Source organism: Aspergillus brunneoviolaceus (assembly GCF_003184695.1).
Source record: "Aspergillus brunneoviolaceus CBS 621.78 unplaced genomic scaffold BO95scaffold_84, whole genome shotgun sequence".
Classification (NCBI taxonomy): Eukaryota; Fungi; Ascomycota; class Eurotiomycetes; order Eurotiales; family Aspergillaceae; genus Aspergillus; species Aspergillus brunneoviolaceus.
In genome coordinates this window covers 106,284-134,240 of record NW_020290814.1, presented here as the reverse complement: position 1 = coordinate 134,240, position 27,957 = coordinate 106,284, and the positions used below count along the sequence as shown (strand labels likewise).

Below are 27,957 nucleotides of genomic sequence, written 5' to 3'. Positions count from 1 at the left end.
TGATGATGATGATGATGATGATGATGATGATGATGTTGTTGTTGTTGTTGTTGTTGTTGTGGTGTATGAGTATAATAGCCAAGGGGATGAAGGGTCCATGATTGTACTGTACTTGGTAGTATATAGTCTTGGTTGTTTGGTCATTGAGAGATAGGAATGGCGAAAGGGAACAAGGGGCAGGGTGGTCTTCTCTATCGGGCTTCTGTGGTTGCTTTTTGAGGAACGGTGGATCTGCAGGAGAATATCAGTAGCAGTACCTAACTTACCTAGTAAGGCACTGAGGATACTGATTATTCTTTTAGATCGGATATTGTACTCAAGTAGACTGGACCTCACTTCCACCTTGATCTCCACCATGATCAGACTGGGAGTCTAACTAGTAGATTTCCCGCCTACCAGCCAAAAAAAGAAATAGATCCATCCAACGAGTCAGGTCAATTGATAAATCTCGAATGACACATAAATAGGTTACAGGACACACTCATGGTCATGATTCAGATGGATGAATCGACTCAATCGAGACTCCATGATCCAACTGTGGATCCGAACCAATTCCCAGAACAGGCAGGTCGATTTGGTGTCCACGGTGCACTGTGCTGCGCTACGGTTGCTCCAGTAAGTGGGAAATCCATTGTGATGATCCACTTGGGGTGGTTCTCCACACGGTGGAGAACCTGCTTTCCACTAGGCGCTAGTCAGGAGGAGGACGTTGGCCAGTCACCGAGCGTGGGATTACTTGGATTATTCAGAGGGTGCTTATTCACCGCAGCGGGTGTTGGCTAACTACCTTGTTGAGTAGCTATCGCTGAGCGGGGATTGATGATAAGAGGAGGGTCTGTATTGTGGGTCTTGGGTTATACCAGGATCTTGTTCGTTCTGGTAATGGGGGAGCTCTCGAGAGCATACTGTGTAGACTGTCTTCGGGAGGACGCTTTGACCCGTCAACTTGTGGTGATTTGTGAAAGCGGTATTATCGCCATGGTACCTAGTTCCGGGATGGCTAGACGAGGGTGCTTGATTCGTATAGAGGATTGTTTTGTTGTCACTAGATGACTATTGCTTTTGCTATTGCAATGTGCCTTCAGTCATGCATCACCGGCCTTTCCACGGTATATAGTGCTTTGACTTGCAGTATAGGGACTCCCCTCCAGCTATCTCAGGCCCTTATAATATCTTGATCACGTCAATGTCAGCACTACCATCTACCTTTATGCTTAGCACTCATATCTAAGAGTGACTCACTCTCTTAGAGATATGGCATGACAGTCCCGGATCCACTCCATGTCATATGCGATCGATCTATCATCACTAATGCTAAAGCTGCCCCTGTCTTTCCAATCCCATGAACCACACATCCCACGAACGACGCCCCAACCAGGACCCGGAATCCACACCCAGAACCCAATCTTCCGTCGTAGAGCACGACGCCGTCGTTGACGAGGGCAAAGCCCTATCCCATGTCCGTGTTCAGAACATGTACCTTGAGGCAGATTCTCCCGAAGGGGGAATCTGCCGCTGCGTGATGCTGTATTTGGGAAGGTGAAAAGAAGGGGGGTCTGGGAGTTCTCCCCCAGGATGCTGCTGCTGCTGCTGCGGCTGCCACTAAGGATGATGGTGATGATGCGCCTGTGGATTTAGTGATTTGCGCGATGTCGGTTCGTGGTTACCTCCGTTACCGTACTTGTGCAAGGGGCTCGAGGCTGGCAGCCCGCTGACTCTGGTATAAGGCGCAGTGGTTCTCCATGCGGGAATTTTGGGAGCAGATGCAACTCACAGTCAAGATAGGAGGGATGGTGGCGATTTGGACTTGTGCGTCGCTTTATTCTCGTACGTTCCTCCGGGGGAGATGGGGGGGCGATTTGGACGCGTTTGAGCCGATCAAGGCGCCAGATCCTACTACGCCCAATGCGAGAGCCGTTGAGAAGGCGCTCTCTCACCTTGAAGATGTGGTGCTCGCGCCGGTTGAACTCCCCTCGAATCGGCTTTCGACGTCCTTGTATGATACTCTTCCTCTACCGTGGACGGTGAGTCCGCCGGTGGAAGGGTTCGCGAAAAGCCGATTCACGCGCATGGAGTGGAATCGCGGGGGTGCGGTAAAGGATGGAGGGGATTTTCTGGTGCGGCAGTTGCAGAATTTGGAGGAGTTGGGAAGGGGTCTTGGGTCGGCGAGTATGGTGAAGCGATGGCGACAGGCGAATCCTGACCTTGCTGGGACTGATGCGGATTGTGTGACGGCTGCGATAGACGAGGTTCGGAAGGCGTCGAAGGACGGAGGGTGGGTTGAAGGCCAAAATATAAGAAGAGGCTCGGGGGTTGTATTCTTGTTCAAGAAAGACTAGAATTCTAAAACAGTAGTTCGGGTATATCATGCTGGGAAATACTGGGACGAACAAGACGTCTAAATGCAAACTTCAACTAGCCACTCTGGCCTTGACTACAGTCGCTCTGACCTCGACTGCTCCGACGAGTTTGTCGCATGCTCTTACGCTCCTCCATTTTCGTCTCCCGAATTGTGGTCAGTTCGGACGCCACCTGTGTATGCTTCGTGCTCTGGTCGTTGTCTAACAACAGCCGCATCGTGAATGAGCCCGGGTCAAAGCCTGCCATCGAAGGCACAGCAGCCTGGTCCAGTGCCGTCCTTCTCGCTAGCTCCCAGGCAGCATTGGCTGGAGCGGGGATCTTGGCCACGCCCCCGAGCGGATCGATCATCGTCAAATCGCGCGTCACGTCTCGTCGGATCTCATTGTCGTCTTGGAATAGCCCACCGTCCGGGGAGATCTAACCCGCTTAGCCACCGAATTTGACACTCAGCCTCACCCAAGGTGATAAACCTACCCCAGTAGAGAACTTCCGTCCCGGCATATGGACATAGTCATCGAACGAGCTCTCCAGAGCCGCAAAATTGAATCCCCGTATCGGAGTGACCGGCTCGAACCGCTGGCCTACCTGCACTCGAAAGTCCACCGGCCGTCGTCGCACGGGCTTGTAGCGAGGCAACCCCAACAATAACCCTGGATAACTGCAAACCCAGCTCTGCAGCACCGGCTCGATCTCCAGCGTGAAGTGCACCCGGCTCTCCGCGCGCGGTTTCTGGATCAGCATAGCGAAGGTGAACTCCCGCGGAAGACCCGATCGCTGCAGCGTATTCTCCTCCAGGGACCAGACGATCTCGCCGGCTTCGACGTCGTACTCGCGACCCCGGGGGCTCCTCCGCGAACGGACGGACCCCTGGATGCGCATCATCTCGTACCGCTTGTACCGGCCGTTGATGCCCCCGCTCGGCGACAGACTGGCAATCAGGGGCAGGTCGGCAACCCCCAGTGACCCGCTGAGGCTGTAGTTCCACTGCATGGTCTCCGGAGACACCGCGCCGTAGAGGAGGTGCGGCGCGTGCATCAAGAATCGAGGATTATTCCGGGCTCGAGCCGCTGCCTCGGAGGATGGGGGGTCCCGACTCCCGTGGACGGATGCACGGATTGTCGCAGCCTTGAAGCGATGCGACAAGGTGTTGGGCGAGTGGAAGACAAAGGTCACGCCGAGAAAATCCACATGGTCGGCGTCTTGGTTGGAGACGGCGGGGCTGGAGTAGTACCCGTGCTGGAGGCGCTGCACTCGCGCGGTGATGTATGCGTCCCCAGGGAGATGACGCTCGTAGATGCACGCTCCGTTGATGAGAAGACGAGGATTGACGAGGTTGGGATCGGGTAGCGCTGAGTCAGAAGGTGTCTTCGTCTTTTCAGGGGGCTGAGGGACCAGAGGGCGAGAGGACGGCGGTGCTGCTCCAACGGGCTGTTGCAATGACGCTGGAGAACGATCGATAGTCACCATGGCCACTGTGGGAGATTTCATCATAGAGGACACTGCTTTTGCGCTGTTACCATCAACCTGGATTCCCATCGCGAGGTTGCCTGTATCGGATCTCCATGGGCAAAGGTAGATCGAGAGACCCCGGGAAACTGGGGTTCAGATCTGGTAGATGGGAATCTGGGGTAGAACTAATTGTGGACTAATTGTGGAAGTCATGATTATAGACAAGGAGTGAGAGTGATCAATGACGACAGCGTTGGCGACCGATGGACGAGGCTTTATCAGGTGAGGGGAGGGAAGCAAGTCAGATGAGGCGATGCGATAACGAACAGCAGGCGTCGGCTGCCAAGATGGGCGGAATCAGTCGACGCTTAAGTCGAGTGCTTACAGGAACCAGAGCATGTCAGCTGCTGTTCCTGACCACGTCTAAGTCTTGCGACCGACGAGAATCCCTTACCGGTTGGTTGATGGTACACGGGTGGGTGATTTGGGTGGATGAGGCTGATCCCGTCACGGTTGGAATTCCTTGGTTGGATCGGCCTAAGGAGTTACTCAAACAATGCTTAGCTACCGCCGTCTCGGCTGATTTACTACCCAGTAGTACACTTAGGCCACATCTTTCTACCGTCATACGCTCGACATGAACTCAAGATCTCTTGAATCTTAGGACAGAAACAATTGTCGATAATCTCGCACAAGTGAACCCTGAATTCTGAAACTAAAATGCCATAAATACTGATAGTCTACGGTGTACGTATAGTTGTCGGAAAGACCGGACTATAACGACCATGTTATACCGCACAAAGTGCCGAATCCACTGGTTCCACATTCACACGTGGGCTGTCGTATCAGCTGTTGGCTCACCTTGGCAAGCACTAACCGTGATGCTGTTATGCCTGGCAATAAAGAGTGACAGAAGCAGACATTCTGGCAAGAGGAGTCTCATGAAGCTGTGCTGATGGCTACAAATTACGACATGACAACTCGCCGAGTTCAAAGAGGATAGAGTCTGACGAGCCATGCTGTTGTCCTGAGGGTGTAGACACACCTCCTCTACATTTTGGTGAGTTCAGGCCGGATGCTTGCACAGCTGCCTGGTATGGCTGGATGGCCAGCTGTTGGATCGTCGTGCTTATCTGGTCACAGAATAAAACTGGTGCTTGACTATCTTTATCTTCTCAACGGCTTCACAATCGCTTCCTACTGGTGCTTCTCGCGGCCGCGGCGTGTTGCAGCCGAAGGTGGGATTGGAGAGTGATACGGTATACATGAGTAGTCGGCATGTACTTCTGTCGGTCAGAGGAATTGTTTCATCCGCCGTTCACATGCCATATACCTACCAAAGCAGTGCGGTCAAGCAAGATGCATGCAGGTTGCGAAGGTTGTGCATTCAATGGTGCCGTTCGTCATGTAAGTTAGTTGTCAGCTGGTCGTCTTCCATCCATCCACTGCAGACCGTTGTTGCCGCGGGCTCAATTCACTCTTGCCTATGTTTGAGCGGTGTGGGCGTGCACACAAACGAGGCAGAGTGTGCTGGCTCTCTGTGAATATGACTGATCATCGGCATACAGATCCATAGCAGCCCGCTAAAGAAAACAAAACGGGGATTCGGTTCTGAAGATTATCGGGGTTATGATGCTGACTGACTCGGGAACCGGCCAGTGATCCGCATGCCGACCAAGCTGCATTACTAACGCAACCACAGGCATTGCCCGACCAATCTTGACCTTTAACGAGCAGGTCTGTGTGGAGCCCAGAGAAGATCAGCCGGAATGCCCGGCAAGCACTAGACCGGGGCAGAGGGGAGAGAAAGAGGAAAGAGAGTCGTCATTGCCTCATTCGTTGGGGGTCGTCGGAATTGGACAGGGAGATGGTGATATGGAAGTATGGAAGTCCATCGAAAGGTGAGTGAAGAACGTGATAATGAAACTCGCTATACTCTAAGTTTACTACGTGCTCATAGTGGTCTCGAAGTTCTTGGCCCTGATCCGTGCGCTGGGACATTTTGCTCACCATGTCGACTTAGCGGCTCGGCAGATTCCTGGCTGACATCCGGGCAACTGGCAGCCTGCAGAAGACCTATCTATTCCTATCCAGTACTACGAGTATTCGGCTCCGAGGAATGGGTTGTCCTCCGCTCCCAATCGCAATGTCAAGAGTGACTGAGATACTGAAATTGATGGAAAGCGGGAACAGAGAGATAGCAAGGAGAATGTTGTGATAACTGTAGAAGGTAGTCCAGTTGATAGGCAGAAGACTGACTGTTTGCAGCCACCAAGACGGGCAATCACCCTTATCGCGGGCACTATGAATGGAATGAATGGATGGAAGAATGGAAATTGGCTAACCGAAATCAGACCCCGATCTGAGTTGTCTGTCGTAACTCGTAAGCAGCGTGCTGGAGCCCATTAATAATCCTTGGGAGGAATATGAATTCCGGTGAAATGCGCTGACTGGTGAAATTCTGAGTGCCCCAGCGACCAGGCACGGATGACCCGACCAGACCAATCAGAAGCACGGATGACTAAAGCCCGAGGACTTTTTGCAGCTTATCTCCGGTCGAGCTTTCTCATGCTTCTTCGGGTCCAGCCGATCTTGAATCAGATACCTCGTCCTTCAACCAATCTCTTTCCCTCCTGATGGCATCCACCGCGCTCATCCTGACTCATTTCGACTCTGGAATTTACCTTCCTTCCCTTCCCTTGCTCCTTTTTTTTTTTTTGCAGCTGCGTTATCCGCGCTGCCATCCATCGCCGCCGCCGCCAGCAGCCACCCTTCGATCCACAGTTCGGTTGGCGTCTTCCTCCACCCAGCCCACCTCGTTTCATCCTCTGATTGCAGCCTCGCTGAAGCAGACCCTGTTCTTCTCCACGGCTAGAAGATTCTGACAAATCCACCAGAATTTTTTTCCCTGTGAAAGGTGGCCCACACGGAGTTAATCAGCGCAGACTCGCGGCTTTTAACCATGATGCAACGACCTCCATCAGCAGCCCCTCCTGGCTCTCCCCTATTTATCAAGCTTCTCTGGTCTTCCTGGCGTGGGTGATTCCCATTGCGTTTCTCATTCTATAGACCCTCTCCCCTCCTCTACGCAGGTGCATGTTGGTAAGAGCTCCCAGAGCTCTCATTCAAGTCCCGGCCTCTTATATAATCTTTCTAATTACATCACCTTCTTCCTTTCTTTTCCTCGACGCATTCCGGCGGTAGTTCCGGCTGTACATACCAATTTGCATATATCCCGAATTAAACAATTCGGTATTATTATTTCCCTATCTACATTTTCCTAATCCCTATCTGTTCGACGCGCAATTGCCCCATTCCAATTGACGTCTGTGGAATTTGAATGCGGTTGCGGCCCAATTGACTTTGACTTCCTAGCACATTGCTTGCTTCCACACCCGAACTATAGACAGGCTCCGAAAGCGCACCTCGATCTGCCTGCGAGGAAAAACAAGTCAATCATGTCTAACACCACGGCCGAGGGAAGTCGGATGCCGGGCGACTTGCGAGAAATCCCGACAATGACGAATGAAACCCGGCCCGACAGCCACGAAGCAAGCCACCACGTGCCTCATGCCGTCGCCTCCGATCCGTCCCTGTCGACTAGCGATAGCGAGACATCCCAAGAGGGCCACTGGGGAGAGCGGGGCACTGAACCCGTCTCTCGTCGCGGGGCGATGGAGGACTTGGAGGAGATGAGACGGGAGCTGACCAGGCTTAGTCTGCATCGTACTCGTTCCGTCAAAGGCGACGCGCAGCGACGCCGCTCGAAGGCTTCTCGTGCCGATGAAGAGAAAGCCCTGGAAGGCGACGAACTCTCCGGCTCTACTGAAGGCGACTATGGCGCATTCGACCTGGGCGAATTCCTGATGGGTGGCCATCTCGAACGACGCACAACAGCCGGCGAGCCGGCGAAGAAAGTCGGGGTCGTGTTCAAGAATGTCACCGTCAAGGGAATCGAGACTGGTGCCTCCTTTGTCCGCACTCTCCCCGATGCTGTCATTGGGACCTTTGGCCCCGATTTGTACAAGATTGTCTGCAGGTTCATCCCGCAGCTCCAGTTCGGTCGCAAGCCTCCGGTGAGGGACTTGCTTCATGATTTCACGGGCGCGGTTCGCGAAGGTGAAATGATGTTCGTCCTGGGTAGACCAGGTGCCGGCTGTTCCACCTTCCTGAAGACGATTGCCAACGACCGAGGCGCTTTTGCCGGCGTTGAAGGTGAAATCAGTTACGGTGGTATGTCCGCCGAGGAACAGCACAAACACTTCCGCGGTGAGGTCAACTACAACCAGGAGGATGATCAACACTTTCCGAACTTGACTGTTTGGCAGACTCTGAAATTCTCGCTGATCAACAAGACGAAGAAGCATGATCGGGACAGCATCCCTGTCATCATCGACGCCTTGCTGAAGATGTTTGGTATCTCTCACACGAAAAACACGGTTGTCGGAAACGAATACGTTCGCGGTGTCTCTGGTGGTGAGCGGAAACGTGTCAGTATCGCCGAGACATTGGCAACGAAATCCTCCGTCGTTTGCTGGGACAACTCAACCCGTGGCTTGGATGCCAGTACTGCCTTGGACTACGCAAAGTCACTCCGGATCATGACCGACGTCAGCAAGCGCACCACATTCGTCACCCTATACCAAGCCGGAGAGAGCATTTACGAACTCATGGATAAGGTGATGGTGATCGATTCAGGACGCATGCTCTACCAAGGACCCGCTAGCGAGGCGAGGGAGTACTTTGAGAACCTCGGCTTTGCTTGTCCGGACGGATCGACCACGGCCGATTTCCTCACTTCCCTGTGCGATGTCAATGCCCGTCAATTCCAGCCAGGTCGTGAAGCATCTACTCCCAAGACTGCAGAGGAGCTCGAGGCGGTCTTCCGCCAGAGCAGTGCTTACAGGCGTATCTTAGATGATGTCGCCGGCTATGAGAAGCAGCTCCAGGACACCAACTGCGAGAACACCCGTCGCTTCCAGAAGTCCGTCGCTCAATCCAAGAGTAAAACCGTTTCCAAGAAGTCCCCATACACTGTCTCTCTGGTTCGACAGGTTGCTGCATGTGTGCAGCGTGAGTTCTGGCTGCTGTGGGGTGACAAAACATCACTCTACACCAAATACTTCATCATCTTGTCCAACGCTCTTATCGTCTCCTCTCTGTTCTATGGAGAATCTCTAGATACCAGCGGCGCTTTCTCGCGCGGTGGTGCTCTGTTCTTCTCTATTCTGTTCCTTGGCTGGTTGCAATTGACGGAATTGATGCCTGCGGTCAGTGGACGTGCTATCGTCGCACGTCATAAAGACTATGCATTCTACCGTCCTTCTGCTGTGTCGATCGCTCGTGTTGTGGTGGATTTCCCGGCAATTTTCTGTATGGTCGTTCCTTTCACCATCATCGTCTATTTCATGGCTGGGTTTGATGTGGACGCGTCTAAGTTCTGGATCTACTTCTTGTTCGTGTACACCACCACGTTTTGCATCACCTCAATGTATCGCATGTTCGCGGCGCTGTCCCCGTCAATTGATGACGCGGTTCGGTTCAGTGGTATCGCTTTGAACGTGTTGATCCTGTTCGTTGGCTATGTCATCCCGAAACAGTCCCTCATTGATGGGTCGATCTGGTTCGGATGGCTTTTCTACGTCAACCCGCTCTCTTACAGTTACGAAGCCGTGCTTTCCAATGAATTCGCCAATCGTGTAATGGACTGTGCTCCTTCGATGCTGGTACCCCAAGGTCCGGGCATCGACTCTAGATACCAAGGATGCGCTCTGACTGGTTCTGAACTGGGTTCGACGACCGTTGCGGGAAGCAGTTACATCCAAACGACTTACCAGTTCACTCGTCACCATCTATGGCGTAACTTTGGTGTCGTCATTGCTTTTACCGTCCTCTATATCCTGGTCACTGTTTTTGCAGCCGAAGTTCTCTCGTTCGTTGGTGGCGGAGGTGGTGCGTTGGTATTCAAGCGCTCCCGCCGTGCTAAACAGCTCAAGGCGCAGGCTAGCAAAGGCAACGACGAAGAGAAGATGCAAACCGCGGGCCAGGGACAGTCTCAGTCCGATGCAAACAGTGAAACCTTCAACCGTATCTCGTCTAGCGACCGAGTGTTCACGTGGTCCAATGTCGAGTATACCGTGCCTTATGGTAATGGAACCCGGAAGCTTCTGAACGGTGTCAATGGTTACGCTAAGCCTGGACTCATGATCGCCCTGATGGGTGCTTCTGGAGCGGGTAAGACGACGCTCCTCAACACTTTGGCCCAACGCCAAAAGATGGGTGTTGTAACGGGTGATATGCTTGTTGATGGCCATCCTCTGGGCACGGACTTCCAACGTGGTACTGGTTTCTGCGAGCAGATGGATCTTCACGACAACACCGCCACTATCCGCGAGGCTCTCGAATTCTCGGCTCTACTCCGTCAGGATAGGGATACTCCTCGTCAGGAGAAAATCGATTACGTCAACCAGATCATCGACCTTCTTGAGCTGGAGGAGATCCAGGATGCCATTATCGGTTCTCTCAATGTCGAGCAGAAGAAGCGGGTGACCATTGGTGTGGAGTTGGCTGCGAAGCCCAGTCTGCTTCTTTTCCTTGATGAACCCACTAGTGGTCTGGACAGTCAAGCGGCGTTCTCCATTGTGCGATTCTTGAAGAAGCTTTCGCAGGCAGGACAGGCTATCGTGTGTACCATCCATCAGCCTTCGTCCATGCTGATCCAGCAATTCGACATGATCTTGGCCTTGAACCCTGGCGGTAACACTTTCTACTTCGGTCCCGTCGGCCATGAGGGCCGCGACGTGAAGAACTACTTTGCCGATCGTGGAGTCGTTTGCCCTCCGTCTAAGAACGTTGCGGAGTTCATTCTCGAAACGGCTGCAAAGGCCACCAAGAAGGATGGCAAAACTTATGACTGGAATGAAGAATGGCAGAAGTCCGAGCAGAACCAGAAGATTCTGGCCGAGATCAAAAATATCCGGGAAGAGCGCAGCAAGATTCCCCTTCCCGAGTCGGGTACGACGTACGAATTTGCAGCTCCAGCCATGACGCAGACTTACCATCTCATGATGAGAATTTTCCGGCAATACTGGAGAGATCCTTCCTACTACTACGGAAAGTTGTTTGTCAGCGTCATCATCGGTATCTTCAACGGTTTCGTAAGTACTTCCGATTAATCCAACCTGAATCCCGCACTAACAGTCGCAGACCTTCTGGATGCTGGGCAACTCCATCTCTAGCATGCAAGACCGCATGTTCTCGACCTTCCTGATCATTCTTCTCCCGCCCATTGTTCTGAACAGTCTGGTCCCGAAGTTCTACATGAACCGCGCCCTTTGGGAAGCGCGCGAATACCCGAGCCGTATCTATGGTTGGTTCGCTTTCTGTACCGCCAACATCATCTGCGAGATTCCGATGGCGATCGTGTCCGCTCTGATCTACTGGCTCCTGTGGTACTACCCGGCCGGGTTCCCCACTGATTCCAGCAACGCGGGCTACGTCTTCCTCATGTCGATGCTCTTCTTCCTCTTCCAAGCCAGCTGGGGTCAATGGATCTGTGCCTTTGCCCCCTCCTTCACCGTCATCTCCAACGTAAGCCTCCCCCCGCATCTTCTCGCCAAGTCCCAGTCTAACATCCCAACCAGGTCCTCCCCTTCTTCTTCGTCATGACTAGTTTGTTCAACGGTGTCGTCCGCCCGTACTCTAACTACCCGGTGTTCTGGAAATACTGGATGTACTACGTCAACCCGGTGACCTGGTGGCTGCGCGGCGTGATCTCGGCCGTCTTCCCCACCGTCACCATCGAGTGCTCCTCCACGGAGACCACCCACTTCAACCCTCCATCCGGCCAGACCTGCGCCAGCTACGCGGGCGACTGGGTCTCCAGCGTCGGGAACGGCTACCTCGCCAACCCGAGCGCCACCGCGGACTGCCAGTACTGCCCCTACGCCAACGGCACCCAGTACATGCACACGCTGAACGTCCACGACGGCGACAAGTGGCGCTGCTTCGGCATCTTTTTGGCCTACGTGATCATCAACTGGGCCCTCGTCTACTTCATGATTTACTGCGTGCGCGTCCGCGGGTGGTCGTTCGGCTTGGGCTTTGTCTTCTCCGCGCTCGGCAAGGTGGTCGGTGGCATCAAGGGGTTGTTCACTAGGAAGAACAAGGGGGAGAAGCAGTGAAGAAACCCCATTTTTGGAATGTTCCAGCAGCGCTTCTTAGTTGTAAGGTTTTTCTTGTTTTTGTGGTGATGACCTATGATATCACGTGCCATGTGATTACGGTCGGTGGTGGCCTGGAAGGAGTTCCTTTGGCTCTCTGCAGGCCCAGTTCTATACCCGGTATTTTTCATGCTTTGGGGTATCAGCATTTATTTATTTTACATACCATTATAACAAAAGTACATAATGTGGATAAAAAGAAAGTATCTAGACGGCAATTTTTGTCATGCATCAGCGTGTGTGTTCGTGGTCGAGGGATCTCATTCGTTTTTATGATTGCTGCAGCGGTTTAGAGATAGGACTCCCGCGGGGATGGAAATTACATTTTATGCTCATTCGTCATGTCTTGCTGAAAACCCCGGAAGTTTCGTAATATCATAAGCTAGACAAGTGCTGAAGCGAACCTTTCTTTCTCTGGGAAGGGGCCATAGCTCAAATTCTCCAATCGAAGCACTACTACCTACCACCGGCTGCATACCTTAAGGTATGCATTTCAACCTTCCGAAAAGAACCACGGCTTCCTCCCGCTTTCGTAGTATCGGCCCGGCACACGCATCGGCACGGGCACTGTCCCCGCAAACAAGCCTACCAAGCCGCCGCCTGTCCCGTCGTCGTTCTGTGTTTGTGTCTGCGAGGAGGAAGCACTGTTGGTGGTGCTGGTGCTGGTGCTGTTAACAGCACCTGACTTATTACGATTCTCAAAAACGGGGACCACGACCCCACACTCCCAATTGCGACAGTTGAGCTTAGGCTGTTTGGTGGTGCGGTCTAGCACGAGGCGGCCCCTGGATATGGTGCAAATTCTAGATCAGCGACCGTAATCTTGTTTGATTCTTGATAGAGGGAGGGGGGTATGGGGGATAGGACAAGGGCGATGGAGACAGGAGGCCCAGAGTTTTTCGGCATGTAACGTACCATGCACTTTCCGACAGATTTGCACTTCCGATATACGCCCACGCTCTACATGCTTTATTCTTGTCCTGCGGTGCGAGCGGGATGGGCTCATCGGGGCGGACGTAGAGGATCTATTCACATTGGACCCAGTTAACTCAAACTATATCTTTTTTCTTGCGGAGGTTGGGCATAGGGGGGTTTGTGCGGGATATACCTTATTATGCATCAACATTCCGCGGCGTTGGCTCTCGCAGTCGCGGAGGACGTGACGCGGGAACTTGGCGCCTTCGTACCATCTTGACTGGAAGCAGACCGTGCCCGCGCAATTGGGCCCGCCCTTGGAGGCGGCGACGGTGGCTTGCGAGGGGAAGTAGACGCGGAACCGGTCGTCTTTCCATTCTGAGGCTGTGCTGTGGGGGATGAGGGTGGTGGGGTCGGTGAGGTGTTTTGCCGGTGAGGTTTTGGACGTGCGGAGGGTTAGGTCGGTTATTCCGGTGTCTCCTGTTGATTGAGATGTTTTGGTTAGTTCTCATGGGGGGTTCTAGGCTGAGGAGGGATGGAAAGTGGGCGAACCCTGGGAGGCGAGGTATATGGATCTGAGGAGGTCGTCGGTGAGAGATCCAAGGGAGGACGTCTGTTGCGGTTGGTTTGGTTAATGATGCTTGGAAGCAATGATAGGTAGAATGGTATAGGACTGTACTTACGACAAAGTCGATGTTCAATGGGTGAGACGTGCGTAAACCCATGCGTTCTACTGCACGCCCAAGACCACAGTAGCCCGTGCGCTCCCATGCAGTTCCTGTATGTGCACCCCCGCTTGTTGTATCCAGTCAGTTCTTGAAGTGTTGTTTTGGCATGCGGGATTAAGCTCCTTACATTGTATGGACAAATGCATATTTGGCAGTCTTCGCAAAGTCAAAGCTCTTCAGCTTCGCGATGATGTTTTCATGTAAAGTGCAGGCTTTGAGAAAGTATACCAGATCTTCATAGAATGCCGTCGCAGGACACTCCTGCTTCTTCACGTCGATTTTCGGCAGGTCGATCAGGAAGACGCTCTGCAAATCTGATTAGCTGTGTCAAAGAACGACATGTCATGTATCTTACATTTTCCATGACCCCGTTCATCTCGCCCCAGTCATAGTTGGTCAGGTTGGCGGTGGGCACTGCGATCCGAACATATGTAGGATGGAAAAGCAGCATCAACTTCGAATGCATGCAGTTCACCTGACCATCCATCGGAGGAAAGCAAAGTCGCACATTGCGCAAGGCTGCTGCCTCTGATTCATACTGGCGTTTCTTGGGAGAGGTCAGTTCAAAGGTGATACTACGCGAGATCGTCAAAAATTTGACTGATGGTTACTCACCGTCGCATCGTCCTTGGCTTGCATCATCAGGAGAAAGCGGGTGCTTCTTGGGTCAGTCTTGGAGAATAGCCAATCCAAATTCCACATGAACGAGCTCAATACTGCTAATTCTAGATCGGCCTTTTGCAACACCTCTTCGATCTTGATATCGTCGCCCCGTCGCGGAAAGCCAGACGCCCATGTCTTCTTGACCACTCCTTCTGGATATTGCAGAGGTGAAGATGTTAACGCACTGGAGCTGGCGCTAGTGACACTCGCTATTTCGCTGTCCTGGACGGGCTTGCTAATGCGAGGGGTGGGAGTCGCTTCAATCTTCGAGGATTTGGATTCACGCTCGTTGAGTGATGTGTCGTCGGCGGCTTTTCGTTTCGCAAGTCGCGCAAGACGCTCTTGCTCCATCTGTTTCCGATCGAGCCCAAAGATACCGATCGGCTTAACTGGTTCAGCTTGAGTGGCATCATCCCTGATAGTCGTTGTCGAGGTAGAAGCAGAAGTCCGGCTAGCGCTGGCCTGCTCTGTAGCTGCTTGCAGAGCTCCTGGAGGCTGGCTTGATACACTCAGCATGGATGCCGCAATGGCTCTCTTCGTATCATCGTCATCGTCATCGTCATCTTCATCGTCCAAATTGATCAGCGAAGGGGGGTTCAGGGTCAGATCTGTGCTGGTTTCTCGGACCGTCGGCGGGGACGCAGAGGAGGGATCCTGAACTTCTCTGGACTCCTTTAAGGAGAGCGCGATGGCGCGCTTCATGTCCTCGTCTTCCTCATCGTCGGTCTCGGACCCAATGACAGATCTTGATCTGGGATAACAAGGCACCACATCGTTTTCAGATTCAGACTCAGTTTCACCGGTCAAGTCGACGACAGCCTGTTGACGGCGCCGGGATGGCGGTTCAACCGCAGAATCTCTAATGTCCACCAGAGACGCAGCGATTGCTGCTCGAAGCTCTGGATCATCACCATCTTCTGAGTGCATCTTGAGCAGTCGGGGGGTTAGACACCAGTCAGTTTGGAAGGGGTTGGGGATAGTAGATTAGCGTTTACTTCTGCGGCGGCTGCATTACCGAAACGAGAGTTGTAGTTGCTGTTGTTTACCCAAGCTTAGTGTTCTCGGAGTGTGAATCCCACCAGAGCTGGGGCTGATATCCGCCCTGTGGCAGCTAGAAAGCTTGATAAGAGGAGACTATCTAATCAGAGTATGTTTAAAGGCAGATAGTTGAAAGTGGCAGGTAGTTATGTGAAAAGTTGATGAGCGTTTGACCAGATACTGGGAGCCTCTCTCCGCTAGCACGTGACTAGGCTGACGGAGGGCCGCAGACAATCCCATTCACCTCACCCTCACTTTCACGGCACAGCACGTTCATGCTAATGACTACAAAGAGAATTCTTAGTTCTGGGCACTATTCGATACTTAAAGTGTTATGATGATGTTAGTTCATTCAGTGCGAGTCGCCGCAACAGAACATGCAAGCCACAGCGAGCTTTGTGATGCTCTTAACAAAGAACTTTCATCTAAGGCTACGCCTCTAGACCTTAGAATCACTACACCTAATGATAGATCATATTGCTTTTGTAACCGTTCACAAAACGATCTCACATACCATCTCAAAATCATCTTTGGAGTTCATCCCTCCTAGGGACATTGTTTCGTTGAACAGCCGTTCCCACAGGGCGCAGACTGTCTCCTTCGCATTAGTTCAGCACTCCCTTGATCCTTTACAGCCAGGTTGCGAGTTTGGTTGTCGTACGCATACCGACTCAATGCTCCTGACACTCCATCTGATCTGTCTTCACTTCCTCCAGATCTAGCTGGAGGATATTGGTTTCTGAGGAAACCAAAAAGTCAATCCTGAGGAAAGAAGAGAAATTTCCACGCGTTCAACCCGAATATCGGATACGAGTATGAACTATGCCGAACAGCCATGGCTTCAAGTCAGCATAGCAGTTGCCGCCTTCGATCTTCTATGCCCACTCCTCAGACGCACTGAAGCACCAGATCGATGATAGCGAAGAAGACATCCCGATCAGCGTCGGCCGTCTCGAGACCAAGCCCAAGAACCAGCAGCCGCTTCTCATCCGGCGTCTTGGTGACAATAGCACTCGCGATCTGCCGAGCATACAACTGACCAACAACCTCATGACCGGGGGCTCGACCTCCCAGCAGTGACGTAGCGGTCAAGTTGCTAATCGGAAGAAGACTGTCATCCGAAGAATCGGGGATGATGTGGAAACCCTCTGTACCGGGATTCTTGTTCTCCAAGGGGACGTGAAGCTGTGACAGGTCAGTGGAGAAGGTCGGTGCAATGCTTAGACGAATCACAGACCCAGTGGCCGAGTCGACCCTTTTGCGAAATAGTCACCAAGATCCGGTCACTGAATTTGACAAGCATCACATCGGTGGGGATACCATTGATGACTCCGGCGGCTTGTTTTGTGACTGCGGGGAAGGGTAGGTTGATTGGTTCCAGAAGAGGATCAAGATTGACTGCTTCGGCCATGATGGCAAATTGACGATGTGTTCGTAGACTATACCTATGAGGTCACGTAGAACGTCTAGAGTATTATGCCACAATGAGACAAAAAGAAGTACGATCTGATGAAAGCTGTTGGAGCCGCAAGAGGATAGACCTGTAGTTATTCATTCCCCGCCGCCGATCATCACGAAAGGCGGTGAGTATATTTGCCTCACCGCCTGCGGGGCAGAATGGCTCCGCCGCGTAATTTTTTCTCTCCTCATGGATTGGGCATCATCATCACAACTCGAATTTCTCTTATCTTGTGGCCATTTGATCCTGGTAGATTGCGTAGGAGCGATCGCTTCTACCTCCAGACACCATGCCCAAGTTTGTTCCCCGTCAGCGGAAGCAGAAACACCGGCAGCAGGCGGAGTCAACCGCCGGGATAGATACCAATGCTGCCGAAATTTTGCCCGTCTCCAAAAGTGAGAAGGAAGCCAAGCGACAGAAGCTGAAGGAGGAATTGAAGTCGCAGAACCCTACCATATCCTCCAAGAAACAGAAGCGCCTGGATAAGTACATTGTACGTCTTTTGTTGTGCGCTGCTTAGGAGACCCTATTCTCTAATCTCACTCGCAGGAAACAAAATTGAAGAAAGAGGAGAACATTGAACTGTTAAAGAAGCTCGCGCAAAGCAAGGTCGACACCTCTGCTCTCCAAAGCACGAAGGAACTCGGAAAGCGCAAGAGGCCTGATGAAAGACCGCCCCGGCCCACGACTACGGACCGTAATGCCTCTCACGTCGACTATTCGTCCGGTGACGAGACAGACGATTCGCTACCTCCGGCCAAATCCATTGCCATCGCGAGTACACCTGCAGAGTCCCAGGCAGTGGGCAGCGGCTTGAAACGCCCACTTGAACTCGGACCTGATGGGTTCCCGATCCTCAAAAAGCGGAAACGCGCGCCCAAGAAGAAACCGATAATCACGATATCTATGCCCGAGGTTCCTTGGGACGGATTTGGATCAGATGACGAGGGCGAGAAGGAGGAGGAGGAGGAAGTTGAGGAGGATGAGGCTGATGAAGAACACTCCGGAGAAGACTCAGATGCAACTTCAGAGGATGATACAAGTGAAGATGGCAGCGGCAGCGGGAGTGACGAAGACGAGGACGAGGACGGAGAAAGCAACGATGATGAGGAGGAGGATGAGGAGGATGAAGATGACGATGAAGACGAGGAGCACACAGACAAAACTAAGTCGCGACTGTCCGCATTCAAGGATTGGGCTCGGCAGCAAATCAATGAAGCCGTGGGATTCACGCCTGCGACCGTCCCAGTTGTCGCCGAACCGATGCCGTTTATCCCTGAATCAAAGAGACCAGTAAGGAACACAGTCTATGTGGAAGAGCCGCTGCCTCGAGAGCTGCAGGTCACTACTGGAGATCCCAACCGGAAGGCCTTCAGCGTCCAAGTCAATCGTTCCGAGGAAATTCAGCAGGCACGTCTAGGCCTGCCTGTTGTCGGGGAGGAGCAGAAGATTATGGAAGCCATCTACAACAACCCTTCGATCGTGATTTGGGGTGCTACTGGTAGCGGAAAAACCACCCAGCTACCCCAATTCCTGTTCGAAGCAGGCTATGGCCATCCTGATGGACCTAATCCTGGAATTATCGCTGTTACCCAGCCGCGACGAGTTGCTGCTGTCAGTATGGCGAAACGTGTAGGCGATGAGCTGGGTCAATTTTCCGACCGTGTGTCTTATCAGATTCGATTCGACAGTACAGCAACCAGCAAAACCGCCATCAAATTCATGACGGACGGTATCCTCATCCGAGAGATCGCTGAAGACTTCTCATTGAAGAAATACTCTGTCATCGTGATCGATGAAGCCCATGAGCGTAGTGTCAACACAGATATCCTCATTGGCATGGTGAGCCGAATCGTCGATCTCCGGAAATCGATGAGCGAGGAAGACCCGTCTGTCAAGCCCTTGAAACTGGTGATCATGTCTGCTACTCTGCGCATTTCCGATTTCACGCAAAACCCCAGTCTATTCCGCCAAGGACCGCCACCATTGGTGCAGGCTGAGGGTCGTCAGTACCCCGTCACCATTCATTTCTCCAGACGCACCCACCGCGATTATGTCGAAGAGTCTTTCCGCAAAGTGTCGCGCGGCCATCGCAAATTGCCTCCGGGCGGAATTCTTGTATTCCTGACAGGACAGAACGAGATCCGTCAACTTTCCAAGCGGTTGAAGCAGGCCTTCAAGCCTACTCAGCGAGCAGACACCACCCAGGTGAAGGTCCAGATATCGGCCAACGATGCGCCATTGGAGACGGAAGATCTGGAAATCGGCGGTGCCGATTTGTCCGTTCCTGGCGGCGAAGTAGATGACGAAAGTGACTATGAGATCACTGGTTTGGATGAGCCGGACGAAGAAGACGAAGAATTTGATCTGGGCGAAGAGGCCATGAGCTCCACGACTCGGGTCCACGTGTTGCCCCTGTACTCTCAACTTCCGACCAAGGAGCAGCTCAAGATCTTCGAAGAGCCACCAGAGGGCTCGCGTCTCATTGTTCTGGCCACCAACGTGGCGGAGACCAGTTTGACGATCCCTGGCATCAAGTATGTGTTTGACTGCGGCAGAGCTAAGGAGAAGCAATATGATCTGTCTACCGGAGTGCAGAAGTTCCAGATTGAATGGATCAGCAAGGCTAGTGCAAACCAGCGAGCAGGTCGTGCTGGTAGAACTGGACCTGGCCACTGCTACCGCCTCTATTCGTCCGCGATCTACGAGAACGAGTTTGCCGAGTACACCGACCCCGAAATCCTGCGCACGCCGATTGAAGGTGTCGTGCTGCAGATGAAGAGCATGGGTCTGCATAACGTTATCAACTTCCCATTCCCCACGCCCCCTAGCCGGCAAGGCTTGGCCAAGGCCGAAAAGCTGCTGAAGAATCTGGGGGCCTTGACATCGGAGGGCAAGATCACCCAGATCGGTAATCGGCTCTCCACCTACCCTCTGTCTCCTCGATTCGGCAAGATGCTCTACGTTGGCCATCAGCATGGCTGCATGCAGTATGTGATCGCCCTCGTCGCTGCTCTGGCAGTGGGCGACCTCTTTGTCCCTCAGAGTCAGATCGATCCCGTGTCATCGAAATCCAACGAGCACGAAGGGGTGTACACCAACGCGGACCGGCTCGAGGACACGGCGCGGGAGCAACGCCACAAGGACTACGCGCGGGCTCATCGTCTTTTCAGCAAGCATGACGATACATCTGACGCGATGAAATACCTGTCCGCGATCTGCGCCTACGGATACGCCTCCGACGGGGATTCGTTCTGTGAGAAGATGTTCCTGCGCGCCAAGGCCTTCAAGGAAGCCACCCAGCTCCGCCGTCAACTCACAGATATTGTGCGCACCAACAACCCTGGTCTCGTCGGTGCCTATCAGGCGCGTCTGCCGGAGCCCTCGGAGAAGCAGGTTAAGGCTCTCAAGCAGATCATCACGGCGGGTTTCATCGACAACGTGGCACTCCGCGCCGATCTTGCGCCTGTACCTCCGGAGATGGCCCGGACGCCCAAGCGAGCCATCGACGTCCCGTACTTCACGCTCATGCGGTCGCGCGAGGGCCCGGGCTTGGAACTGAACGAGAAGTGCGTCTATGTGCATCCCTCGTCCATCCTTGCGCAGATGTCCGCCAAGGAGATGCCGCAGTACATTGTCTACTCCCACCTCCAACAATCTTCTCCGTCGGTGGTGGCGGCCGAGCAGACCCCCAAGATCCGGATGTATCCCCTGGCGACACCCAGCGGACTGCAGCTCTCCGCCATCGCCCACAACACGCCGCTGATCGAGTACGGGAAGCCGATCGGCAAGGCGGAGACGATCGAGGGGATCCCCGAGCGCCGCTCATGCTGGGTGATCCCGTCGCTGGTAGGCGAGGCCGGTGGTCCAAGGTGGCCTTTGCCGGCGAAGAAGGTCATCCAGAAGAAGGATCCCAAGGAGGGGTGGGTGATCGAGAAGTTTGTCACTTGAGGCATATATAGCGACGAAGCCCGCAAGCAAAAGTTGTGAGCATATAGTTAATGTACAGCTGTGTCTGATCATCGAAGGTTCAGTATTGCAGTATCACCCTGCTTAGAGGCGCCGTAAAAAAAAAATAAAAAAAAATAAAAAAGAAGATCCATAATCTAACGCCCAAACACCCATCAATCCTCCCTTCCCTAGACCCCAGATACAAGCCAAATCATCAGAAGAATCCACCACCTCAAGTAAAACCACCCAACCAGTCCAACAATCAATCCCTCCTTCTCCCCCCCGAGATCTCCCCAGTCTCCCTATCCTCGCGAATCCCCAACGCCCTCCTCAAGCGCTCACTCTCCTCAATCTTAGCCTCCGCCAACTCATGCACCTGATACGACTTGAACTGCTTCTTGGACGGAGGAGGCATATCCCTCTCCCTCTCCCTGCCCCACCGCCTGCCCGCACCACCATTACCCGCATACCCGGCCGCAGCCCTGCCCGCATCCCTCTCCTTCCGCGCCGCAGCCCGCCGCTCCTCCTCCTCCAACTCCCTCAACAACCTCTCCCGTAACCGCTGACACCGCTCCTCGATCTCCTCCTCCGAGAGCGCCCGTTTCCCCTTCCCCTCAGCAGCCTCGCCCTCCTCCTCGTCCTCCCCCTCAGCCTCAGCCTCAGCCTTCTGCTTCTTCACCCCCTCCCCAGCCCCCTTGCCCCTCTTCCCTTCCTCAGCTGCAGCTGCAGCATCCTCCTCTAATCGCTCATTCTCCTCCTCCAACTCCTCCCGTAACTCCATAACCTTGACCTCGACGGCACGGCGCCGGTCATGCTCGAGGATCTGCCGATCCGGCACGCGCTGCTTGAAGCCACCGCCGGCGCCGGCGCCCGAGTTGGCGCCCGAGACGGGCGGGTACGGTTGGCCGTAGCCCGTGGAGCGGGGCTTGATGAAGGCGGCGTTGCGCTGGACGTAGCCCGAGGTGCCGCTGCCGCGCGGGGTGGAGAGGCCGACGTTGGAGGACATTCTTGGAAACCTTCTGGAAACTGTGTTTCCCTGTCTGTGTTCGCTGATGCTTGTGTGTGTGTGTGTGTGTGTGTGTCTTCTAGATGGTATGGGATGGGTGATGTTGGGATGGGCGAGGTAAGGTGAATGCAATGGTGAGTTGATTGATTGTTCGTTGATCGTTGAGAGGATGTGAGATCGTGGAAGTTCGACTTGAGAGGCGGCCGGTTGCGATTCGATTCGATGAGGAGGTATGTGTGGTGCTCAAGATTGGGAGGAAGGTGGTTCGCAAGTTATGTAGTCAGGTAGTCATCAAGATGGACTATCTGGTCAGTGATGTGAAAAAAGGTCAAGCAAGCGAGGTATTGTCGTATCTTCCGTGGCGACGGAGCTTCGAGGTTAATCGTCCAGGTTTCTCTGTCGAAATGGGGCCGCGCAGTTATCGGTCACGTGGTGATAACGGAGCTACACCAGCAATTCGGTTCCTGCCGACATTCCATAGTATACATACTACGATGTAAATGCGGCCAATCGACCAACACGCCAATTCAAAATCATCTCGCGAAATCCAGACACTTCAATTCGTGGTCTGTATACTAGCTAGAGTGCTCAGCCTCTACATGCTCTAGGCATCCCGTATGTTCTCCCTATTTCCAGGTCTCCCATTATGTCCAAGGTCCCACACATTTTGTTAACCCTCCGAAGGAATTCAAGCGCGATGCCTCGTAACCCATGATTCACCAATAACTGACGCCGACCCTTCGTGTTGTTAGGACACAGAGAAACAGGAAATATCGATAGCTATGGAGGCGTGTCCTCTTTGTCGTCACAAAGAACTTCAAAGGTAACAGAAGAAAGTACATCCACAAGCAATTAAAGAAGTAGAAAAATAAGTTTCAAGAAGCAAAAGGGGCGGGGGAATAGTAGGAGTAGTAGGAGTAGTAGTAGTAGTAGTGAAATAAAGCAAATGACCTCAAGTCTCCGCCGTGTCCCTGGATATTGCGCCGTCAAGCCATGAAATGTGGGCGGAAAGATGAGGAGCAGTCTCTCCTTCAGGCCCCGGTATGTATACGCCCCGATCAATAATGTCGTTGAAGAACTCAGAACATCGGAAAAATAAAGCTATATTTCAGAGAAAGCAATGTTAGATATAGAGCCGTTGCAATCTATGTCGCCCCAGAGACTTCGACCGAGGCGCTCGAGTCCGCCTCGGCGGATTCGGATTCAGCCAGCGAGGTCACCGTCGCCTTGGGGATATTCTTGAACTCGGAAGAGCTATCTGCGCCGCTTTGGCTATCAGTCGGAGGGGGTGTTGGAGGCGCGGCTCCAACGGGAACCCGGCCGTTTTCGACTCCGTTGACTGCACGCTTCGACGGCTGGGGAGAGGATTTATGCGAGTTCGGCGGGGTGGTCGAGGTGGCTGTGTGAGGGAGGGGCCCCTCGGGACCAGGGTGGATCCCAACGATCAATTTCTCAATGGCAACAATCTGCTTGCCGTAACTGTACTTCTTCAGCTGATCAAGCATCGGCTGGATGCGCATCACAAGGGCATATTTCTCCTCGGGCGAGTCTTGTAGTTGACCAAGAATTTTCTCTGGGGAGAGTTAGCAGCTGCAGTTGACTATGCTGAAGAGTGCCAACTTACGGATGACATAGTTGCCGTATTGGTCACGCATCAAGCCGATAAGGGGGGAATCACCCCGATCATTGACACTGGTCAAAGTGTCGATGATCTGTCGACGTTGAGATTGCTCCCCAAACTCAATGCTCTTCTCCACGACGTTACTGGCAAACTTGTGTTTCGAGTAAGTGAGCAACTGGCCGATGACAACATTGATCATGCGCGACCGATCCTTTTCTTCGCCATTTTCGATGACATGTTGAATCACGTAGTTACCAAATTGGTCGGAAATGAGTTTGGCGGTGCAAGGGTGCAATTCGGCCAGGATGGATTCGCGATCGGCTTGCTCACAGTGCTCCAGCATGCGCTGAATGACGCGGCATCCGTATGGGTGGGCCGACAGTTTCTCCACCTGACCCTTGAAGGCATTGATGATGAACTGCACATATTCGGACGGAACTCGCTCAATGGCCTTTTGAATCACATGGTTACCATTCTGATCTCTTACACACTTGAGAACACTCGACTCAAGCTCTTTGACCATGGAAGCTTGTTGATCAGTCAAGATGTGTTCGAGGGCCTATGGAGGGATGTATTAGCAACAATTAACCAGAGAAATGCCATGACACCTCAAGCTTACCTTTTGCACCACACGGCACCCATACATCTGGGTAGAAAGAGAAAGAATATGCCCCTTCATTTGATTGGCGAGGACTTTCTTCTGAGTCTGGTTGCCGTGCTCGAAAAGCTTTTGCACCACGTAATTCCCAAAAACATCTGTCATCAGCTGCAAGCTGTTCGACTGGATCTCCCGGAAAACCTGCTCCTTCTCGTCACTGTTGGCAGTCTCGAGTTTCTGCTGGATGAAACGTGACCCGTGCTGATCACCGCTGAATTCAACTATATGACCGTATATATCCTAGAACTGGTCAGCAAGGATGTCATCGTGCAAGGTCAAGGGATACACACCTTCAGGTCATAGCGTTTGTTCCCCTTGCTGTTGGCCCTGAAATCCTCCAGGACAGGGCTCCGGGCAACCTGCGAAGAGAGGTCCTCACGTTGTCCCCTTTGGAGGAGAGCGGCTGCACCAAGGTGGGCGGCAGGGTGGTATAACCCAGACATGCCATTCACTCGCTGAACTGCTGGATACCCGTTCACATTGATATCGTAACCGGGACTGAAGTTGGCACGCTGAAGAGAGTTTGCGGATTGCTGAGCAAGCTCATGATCAGCGCGCATTCGGCTCAACACCACAGCCGGATTCTCAGGCAGCTGGCTTGCAGATGAGTTTCGGTAATGGGCGCCATTATCGTGTCCGTAAAATGGGCTCTCCATCCGATTATACTCAACGGGTGACAAAGGATGACCCTCCGCGACACGCGACCTGACGGTTTGATAAGCAAGTGGCAAGTCTGCAGTCACATTCTCATTCCCGTAATTGGTGGCAAGCTGATAGTTAATGTCATCGCTGGTGCTCTGATAGTTAAGTCGCTGGACAGCATTGTCGTATGATTGATGAGTGACAAAGCCCGGGCGGCCGGCAGTCTGCGCAGCGATGCTACTCTCGTTGAGCTGTAGCTTGCCTAATCCAGCACCGATGTCCACTGATCCCGATCTGCCTTCATATCCCTGAGACTCGGAGTGGAATGATGGGTAGGAGGAGTGTGGCGGTCTCGCCGGCGCAAAGGACGCAGAGTTGTGTGAGACATGTGCATAGGAATTGCGACTGACGTGCTGGGGCATGAAATCGGGCAGAGCTTGAGGAACACCTGGCATGGCCATTGACGAAGGCACTTCTTCCGCTCTATTGCTCTCAATGTTGGGAAATCCAGGCTTCATTGGGAAGCTCGAGCCCACAGGGCTACTGGCAAATGTAGCTGTGTTGACGTGCCGTCTACCATCATTATTGCGAAACCCTCCAAAGTTCCCAAGCGAAATACCGTCACTGGAAGGAGATATGCCTTCAGTTCTCCCATTCAAGTAAGGTTGGTGAGCCGTGGTACCGGAAGAGCCGCTAACTGTTGACTTTGACAGGGCAAAATATGAAGATGCTTCGGCTGCGTCCGATAGAGCGGCGGCGCTGCGATCATTGGTCCGGGTCTGAACAGGTGAAGTCGTCATACCGCTATTCGGACCCCTCGACAGTGCGCTGCCAGGTGTATTGATCGTACCCCATGGAAGGTTGGGCCTGGTGTTCCAACCGTCGGACTCGGATGTCGATGTCGACAATAAGGAGCTTGAACCAGCCTTGCCTTCAAACGCATTCTCTGCGTTGTGTTGGTCTGAGCACATACAATCAGTACAGCACGGGTTCTTGGGCGGATTCGTGTATCGCTTACCATCGAATGTTCGTCCCCAGATGTTATTGTTGCTCCAGCTTCCGTTGCTACTTCCGAAGCCTTTCCCCATGCTTGCGTGAGAGGTTCGTGACCTGTCACTGACCACATTTGCTGAATTCATATTGGACCCTCTGTTCGACCGTCCCTGGGATTGTAGTTAGCCACACTGTCCCACTTGCCACATATTTAGTTTCCACCTACATTGTGACCTGTGTTCGCGTTGTTGGAGGCCATAGTGGGCAATCCACCATAAGACTTCCGCTATCCAGTATAACCGACTGTATGGATATCTTTTCGCCCGTAGACGCTTGGGTTGCTGCTTCTGCTTAGGGGAAGCCTCCGAGGGGTATGGTCAATGCCACGGTCGATCGAATCGAATCGAGTAGGTATAGGTATAACCGGCCGAGTAGGATGGACTGGGGCAGGAGCTCTGTAACAGATAGCGGACTGCACGAGAATTAGCCATACGATCGCTCCGCGCTCATGAGACTGTGTGAGAACCGAGGATTAACTCACAAGAGAGGCAGGAAGAAGCGGGACGAGGAAGAGAAGGGATGGGGACAGAAAGGAGTAGACAGGTTCCGCGGAAGAATAGGAATATGTTTCTGTCCAGAATAGACACGGTCAAGCAATGCAAGAATTACACAGGGGTCTCGAAGGGATGGGGTACGGAAGGGAGGAAGAGCGTGGCAGGCGAAAAATGCTTCACAGAGGAAGGAGGTAGGCCCGACGAAGAAGAAACGCAAGGCGACCGGAGCTTCTTCTGTTTGCCAGCGCGATGCTCCGCACGCAGCAGTAGATCAAAAATCGCCCAAAGATATTGCGATGTGACTATGCTCCGTGCATGCTCCAGAAACCTCGAACTTCGCAGATCGTCCTCATGCGCTCTCTCCAGAAAAGAGAGGGATAGCCGACACGGGTCCAGTTTTAATCAGACAAACGTTAGGAGCTCGGATGGTTCGCAGCGGCAAGGGGTGTGGGGAGGGGCGAAGGGTTGGAGGAGATTGCAGTTGGTATGGAAGGAGAATGTGCTTGTTGCGCAAGACGGCGTGATTTAGTGGAGTGTCGAACGATGGGAATGTGGACGAGAGACGAAGCACGGCATTAATGTAATTCAGTTGTGACACAAGGCGAAAGCAAGCATGACACCCGAACTGGTCCCAAAGCAGATCAGTATTTTATCGCACCTCCGTTTTAGACTTTCGCTGAGATGGTGGAACTGGGAAATCGGTCGGAAATTATATGGAAGGTTTTTAAGAGAGCAAAAAAGATAATAAAGATAAAATAGTATGGGCGGAAAATATTGACCGAGAAGAGAGAGATGAGAGAATTCACGTAGTGAGTGAGTGAGAGAGTTGGTTGAGAGTTGATGGTCGGAATGATTTCAGAGTAGGGAAAAGAAAAGGTTATTTTAATAATAAAAAAAAAATCGAACCTGAAAAAAACGAACTGGGTTGACCCGCGACAAGTGAAAGTCGGTAGCACAAAAGAGGCACCAAAGGCGACCCCGTCAAGAAAAGAAGAAAAAATGACAAATGGTAAGGGGAGGAAGAGGGAGGGAGAAAATGAGAGAGAGGGAAGAATTGATAATTCGAAACGAAAAGGGAGGAGAGAAAGCAAAAGGAAGGGCCTTACTCAGTCTGCAGCGGCGGCCAGGATGAGGGAGGAGGAATTGATTGATGGATGGATGGATAGAGGAGGAGGAGGAGGATGAGTTGGATGGATAGGGAATGATACGTAGATAAGCAAGCAACCAGCAACATCAGCAGTACAGTACGTATGTACATACGTATTGTTAGCCAAGTTGTGAGTTGCTAGCAGAATAACGTAGCTGGGCTGAACAAGCCAGACAAGCAACTTAAAGTTAAGCTAGAAAAAGATGCTGCGTGTCTTGCGACCAGAATTCTTTTGGGTCCAGTTGGTGGTGGTGGTCCACGGTGGTGGTGGCCGCTGCTGGTAAGAATTACAGGATAGTTACTCCGTACGGGAGAATGACAATACCAGACAGACGATCTTGTCGATCCTCTCAGTGTTACTTGAGTACGGAGTACTTGAGCAAAGTATGGGTGGCGCACTGGGCGAGCAGGTACCGGATCCTCTTCAGCCCTCCTCCGCCTTCCCGTTCCCTCTGGGCGCTTGTCCATCCATCCACATCCACAATTGTTCCGTCCGATACGGTTCGTTCCAGCTTTAGTTTCCAGTTCCAGTCCAAGTTCCAAAGGGTTC

At 52.8% G+C, this 27,957-nt stretch overlaps 9 protein-coding genes across 9 annotated transcripts; 4 read left to right on the top strand and 5 right to left on the bottom strand.

Annotated features, from left to right (window-relative positions):
- Window positions 1–1,727: 1,727 nt before the first annotated feature.
- Window positions 1,728–2,270, top strand: BO95DRAFT_348989 (uncharacterized protein; the record flags this gene model as incomplete). The annotated part of the gene is made up of 2 exons (XM_025582011.1): window positions 1,728–1,827; window positions 1,891–2,270. Coding segments are annotated over 2 exons (480 nt in total), but the record flags the coding sequence as incomplete, so codon positions are not given.
- Window positions 2,271–2,415: 145 nt separating this feature from the next.
- BO95DRAFT_373806 (uncharacterized protein) lies at window positions 2,416–3,849 on the bottom strand (the record flags this gene model as incomplete). The annotated part of the gene is made up of 2 exons (XM_025583075.1): window positions 2,416–2,778; window positions 2,836–3,849. 2 exons carry the CDS (start codon window positions 3,847–3,849, stop codon window positions 2,416–2,418), a joined length of 1,377 nt encoding a protein of 458 aa, XP_025437688.1.
- A 3,203-nt stretch (window positions 3,850–7,052) lies between these two features.
- Window positions 7,053–12,340, top strand: atrF (ABC drug exporter AtrF). Its single transcript, XM_025591952.1, has 3 exons — window positions 7,053–10,967; window positions 11,017–11,400; window positions 11,454–12,340. The coding sequence occupies exons 1-3, from the start codon at window positions 7,269–7,271 to the stop codon at window positions 11,991–11,993; spliced, it is 4,623 nt and encodes a 1,540-aa protein (XP_025437687.1). The 5' UTR covers window positions 7,053–7,268; the 3' UTR covers window positions 11,994–12,340.
- BO95DRAFT_447248 (uncharacterized protein) lies at window positions 12,251–15,512 on the bottom strand. Its single transcript, XM_025587576.1, has 8 exons — window positions 14,291–15,512; window positions 14,031–14,222; window positions 13,803–13,981; window positions 13,631–13,742; window positions 13,500–13,560; window positions 13,141–13,427; window positions 12,948–13,057; window positions 12,251–12,817 (listed from the first exon to the last, which is right to left on the bottom strand). The coding sequence occupies exons 1-8, from the start codon at window positions 15,263–15,265 to the stop codon at window positions 12,526–12,528; spliced, it is 2,208 nt and encodes a 735-aa protein (XP_025437686.1). The 5' UTR covers window positions 15,266–15,512; the 3' UTR covers window positions 12,251–12,525.
- Window positions 15,513–15,779: 267 nt separating this feature from the next.
- BO95DRAFT_476751 (proteasome assembly chaperone 3) lies at window positions 15,780–16,899 on the bottom strand. The gene is made up of 2 exons (XM_025589945.1): window positions 16,614–16,899; window positions 15,780–16,561 (listed from the first exon to the last, which is right to left on the bottom strand). Exons 1-2 carry the CDS (start codon window positions 16,785–16,787, stop codon window positions 16,265–16,267), a joined length of 471 nt encoding a protein of 156 aa, XP_025437685.1. The 5' UTR covers window positions 16,788–16,899; the 3' UTR covers window positions 15,780–16,264.
- Window positions 16,900–17,043: 144 nt separating this feature from the next.
- BO95DRAFT_507369 (ATP-dependent RNA helicase ECM16) lies at window positions 17,044–20,917 on the top strand. The gene is made up of 2 exons (XM_025591249.1): window positions 17,044–17,328; window positions 17,385–20,917. Exons 1-2 carry the CDS (start codon window positions 17,125–17,127, stop codon window positions 20,784–20,786), a joined length of 3,606 nt encoding a protein of 1,201 aa, XP_025437684.1. The 5' UTR covers window positions 17,044–17,124; the 3' UTR covers window positions 20,787–20,917.
- Window positions 20,824–22,151, bottom strand: cwc21 (U2-type spliceosomal complex subunit CWC21). The gene is made up of 3 exons (XM_025584626.1): window positions 21,466–22,151; window positions 21,257–21,393; window positions 20,824–21,205 (listed from the first exon to the last, which is right to left on the bottom strand). The coding sequence occupies exons 1-3, from the start codon at window positions 21,790–21,792 to the stop codon at window positions 21,049–21,051; spliced, it is 621 nt and encodes a 206-aa protein (XP_025437683.1). The 5' UTR covers window positions 21,793–22,151; the 3' UTR covers window positions 20,824–21,048.
- Window positions 22,152–22,668: 517 nt separating this feature from the next.
- On the bottom strand, window positions 22,669–26,068 carry BO95DRAFT_276790 (mRNA-binding protein PUF3). Its single transcript, XM_025581621.1, has 5 exons — window positions 25,732–26,068; window positions 24,362–25,674; window positions 24,033–24,311; window positions 23,417–23,972; window positions 22,669–23,365 (listed from the first exon to the last, which is right to left on the bottom strand). The coding sequence occupies exons 1-5, from the start codon at window positions 25,850–25,852 to the stop codon at window positions 22,938–22,940; spliced, it is 2,697 nt and encodes an 898-aa protein (XP_025437682.1). The 5' UTR covers window positions 25,853–26,068; the 3' UTR covers window positions 22,669–22,937.
- BO95DRAFT_276778 (uncharacterized protein) lies at window positions 26,069–27,024 on the top strand. The gene has a single exon (XM_025581620.1). The coding sequence runs from the start codon at window positions 26,286–26,288 to the stop codon at window positions 26,787–26,789; it is 504 nt and encodes a 167-aa protein (XP_025437681.1). The 5' UTR covers window positions 26,069–26,285; the 3' UTR covers window positions 26,790–27,024.
- Window positions 27,025–27,957: the final 933 nt, after the last annotated feature.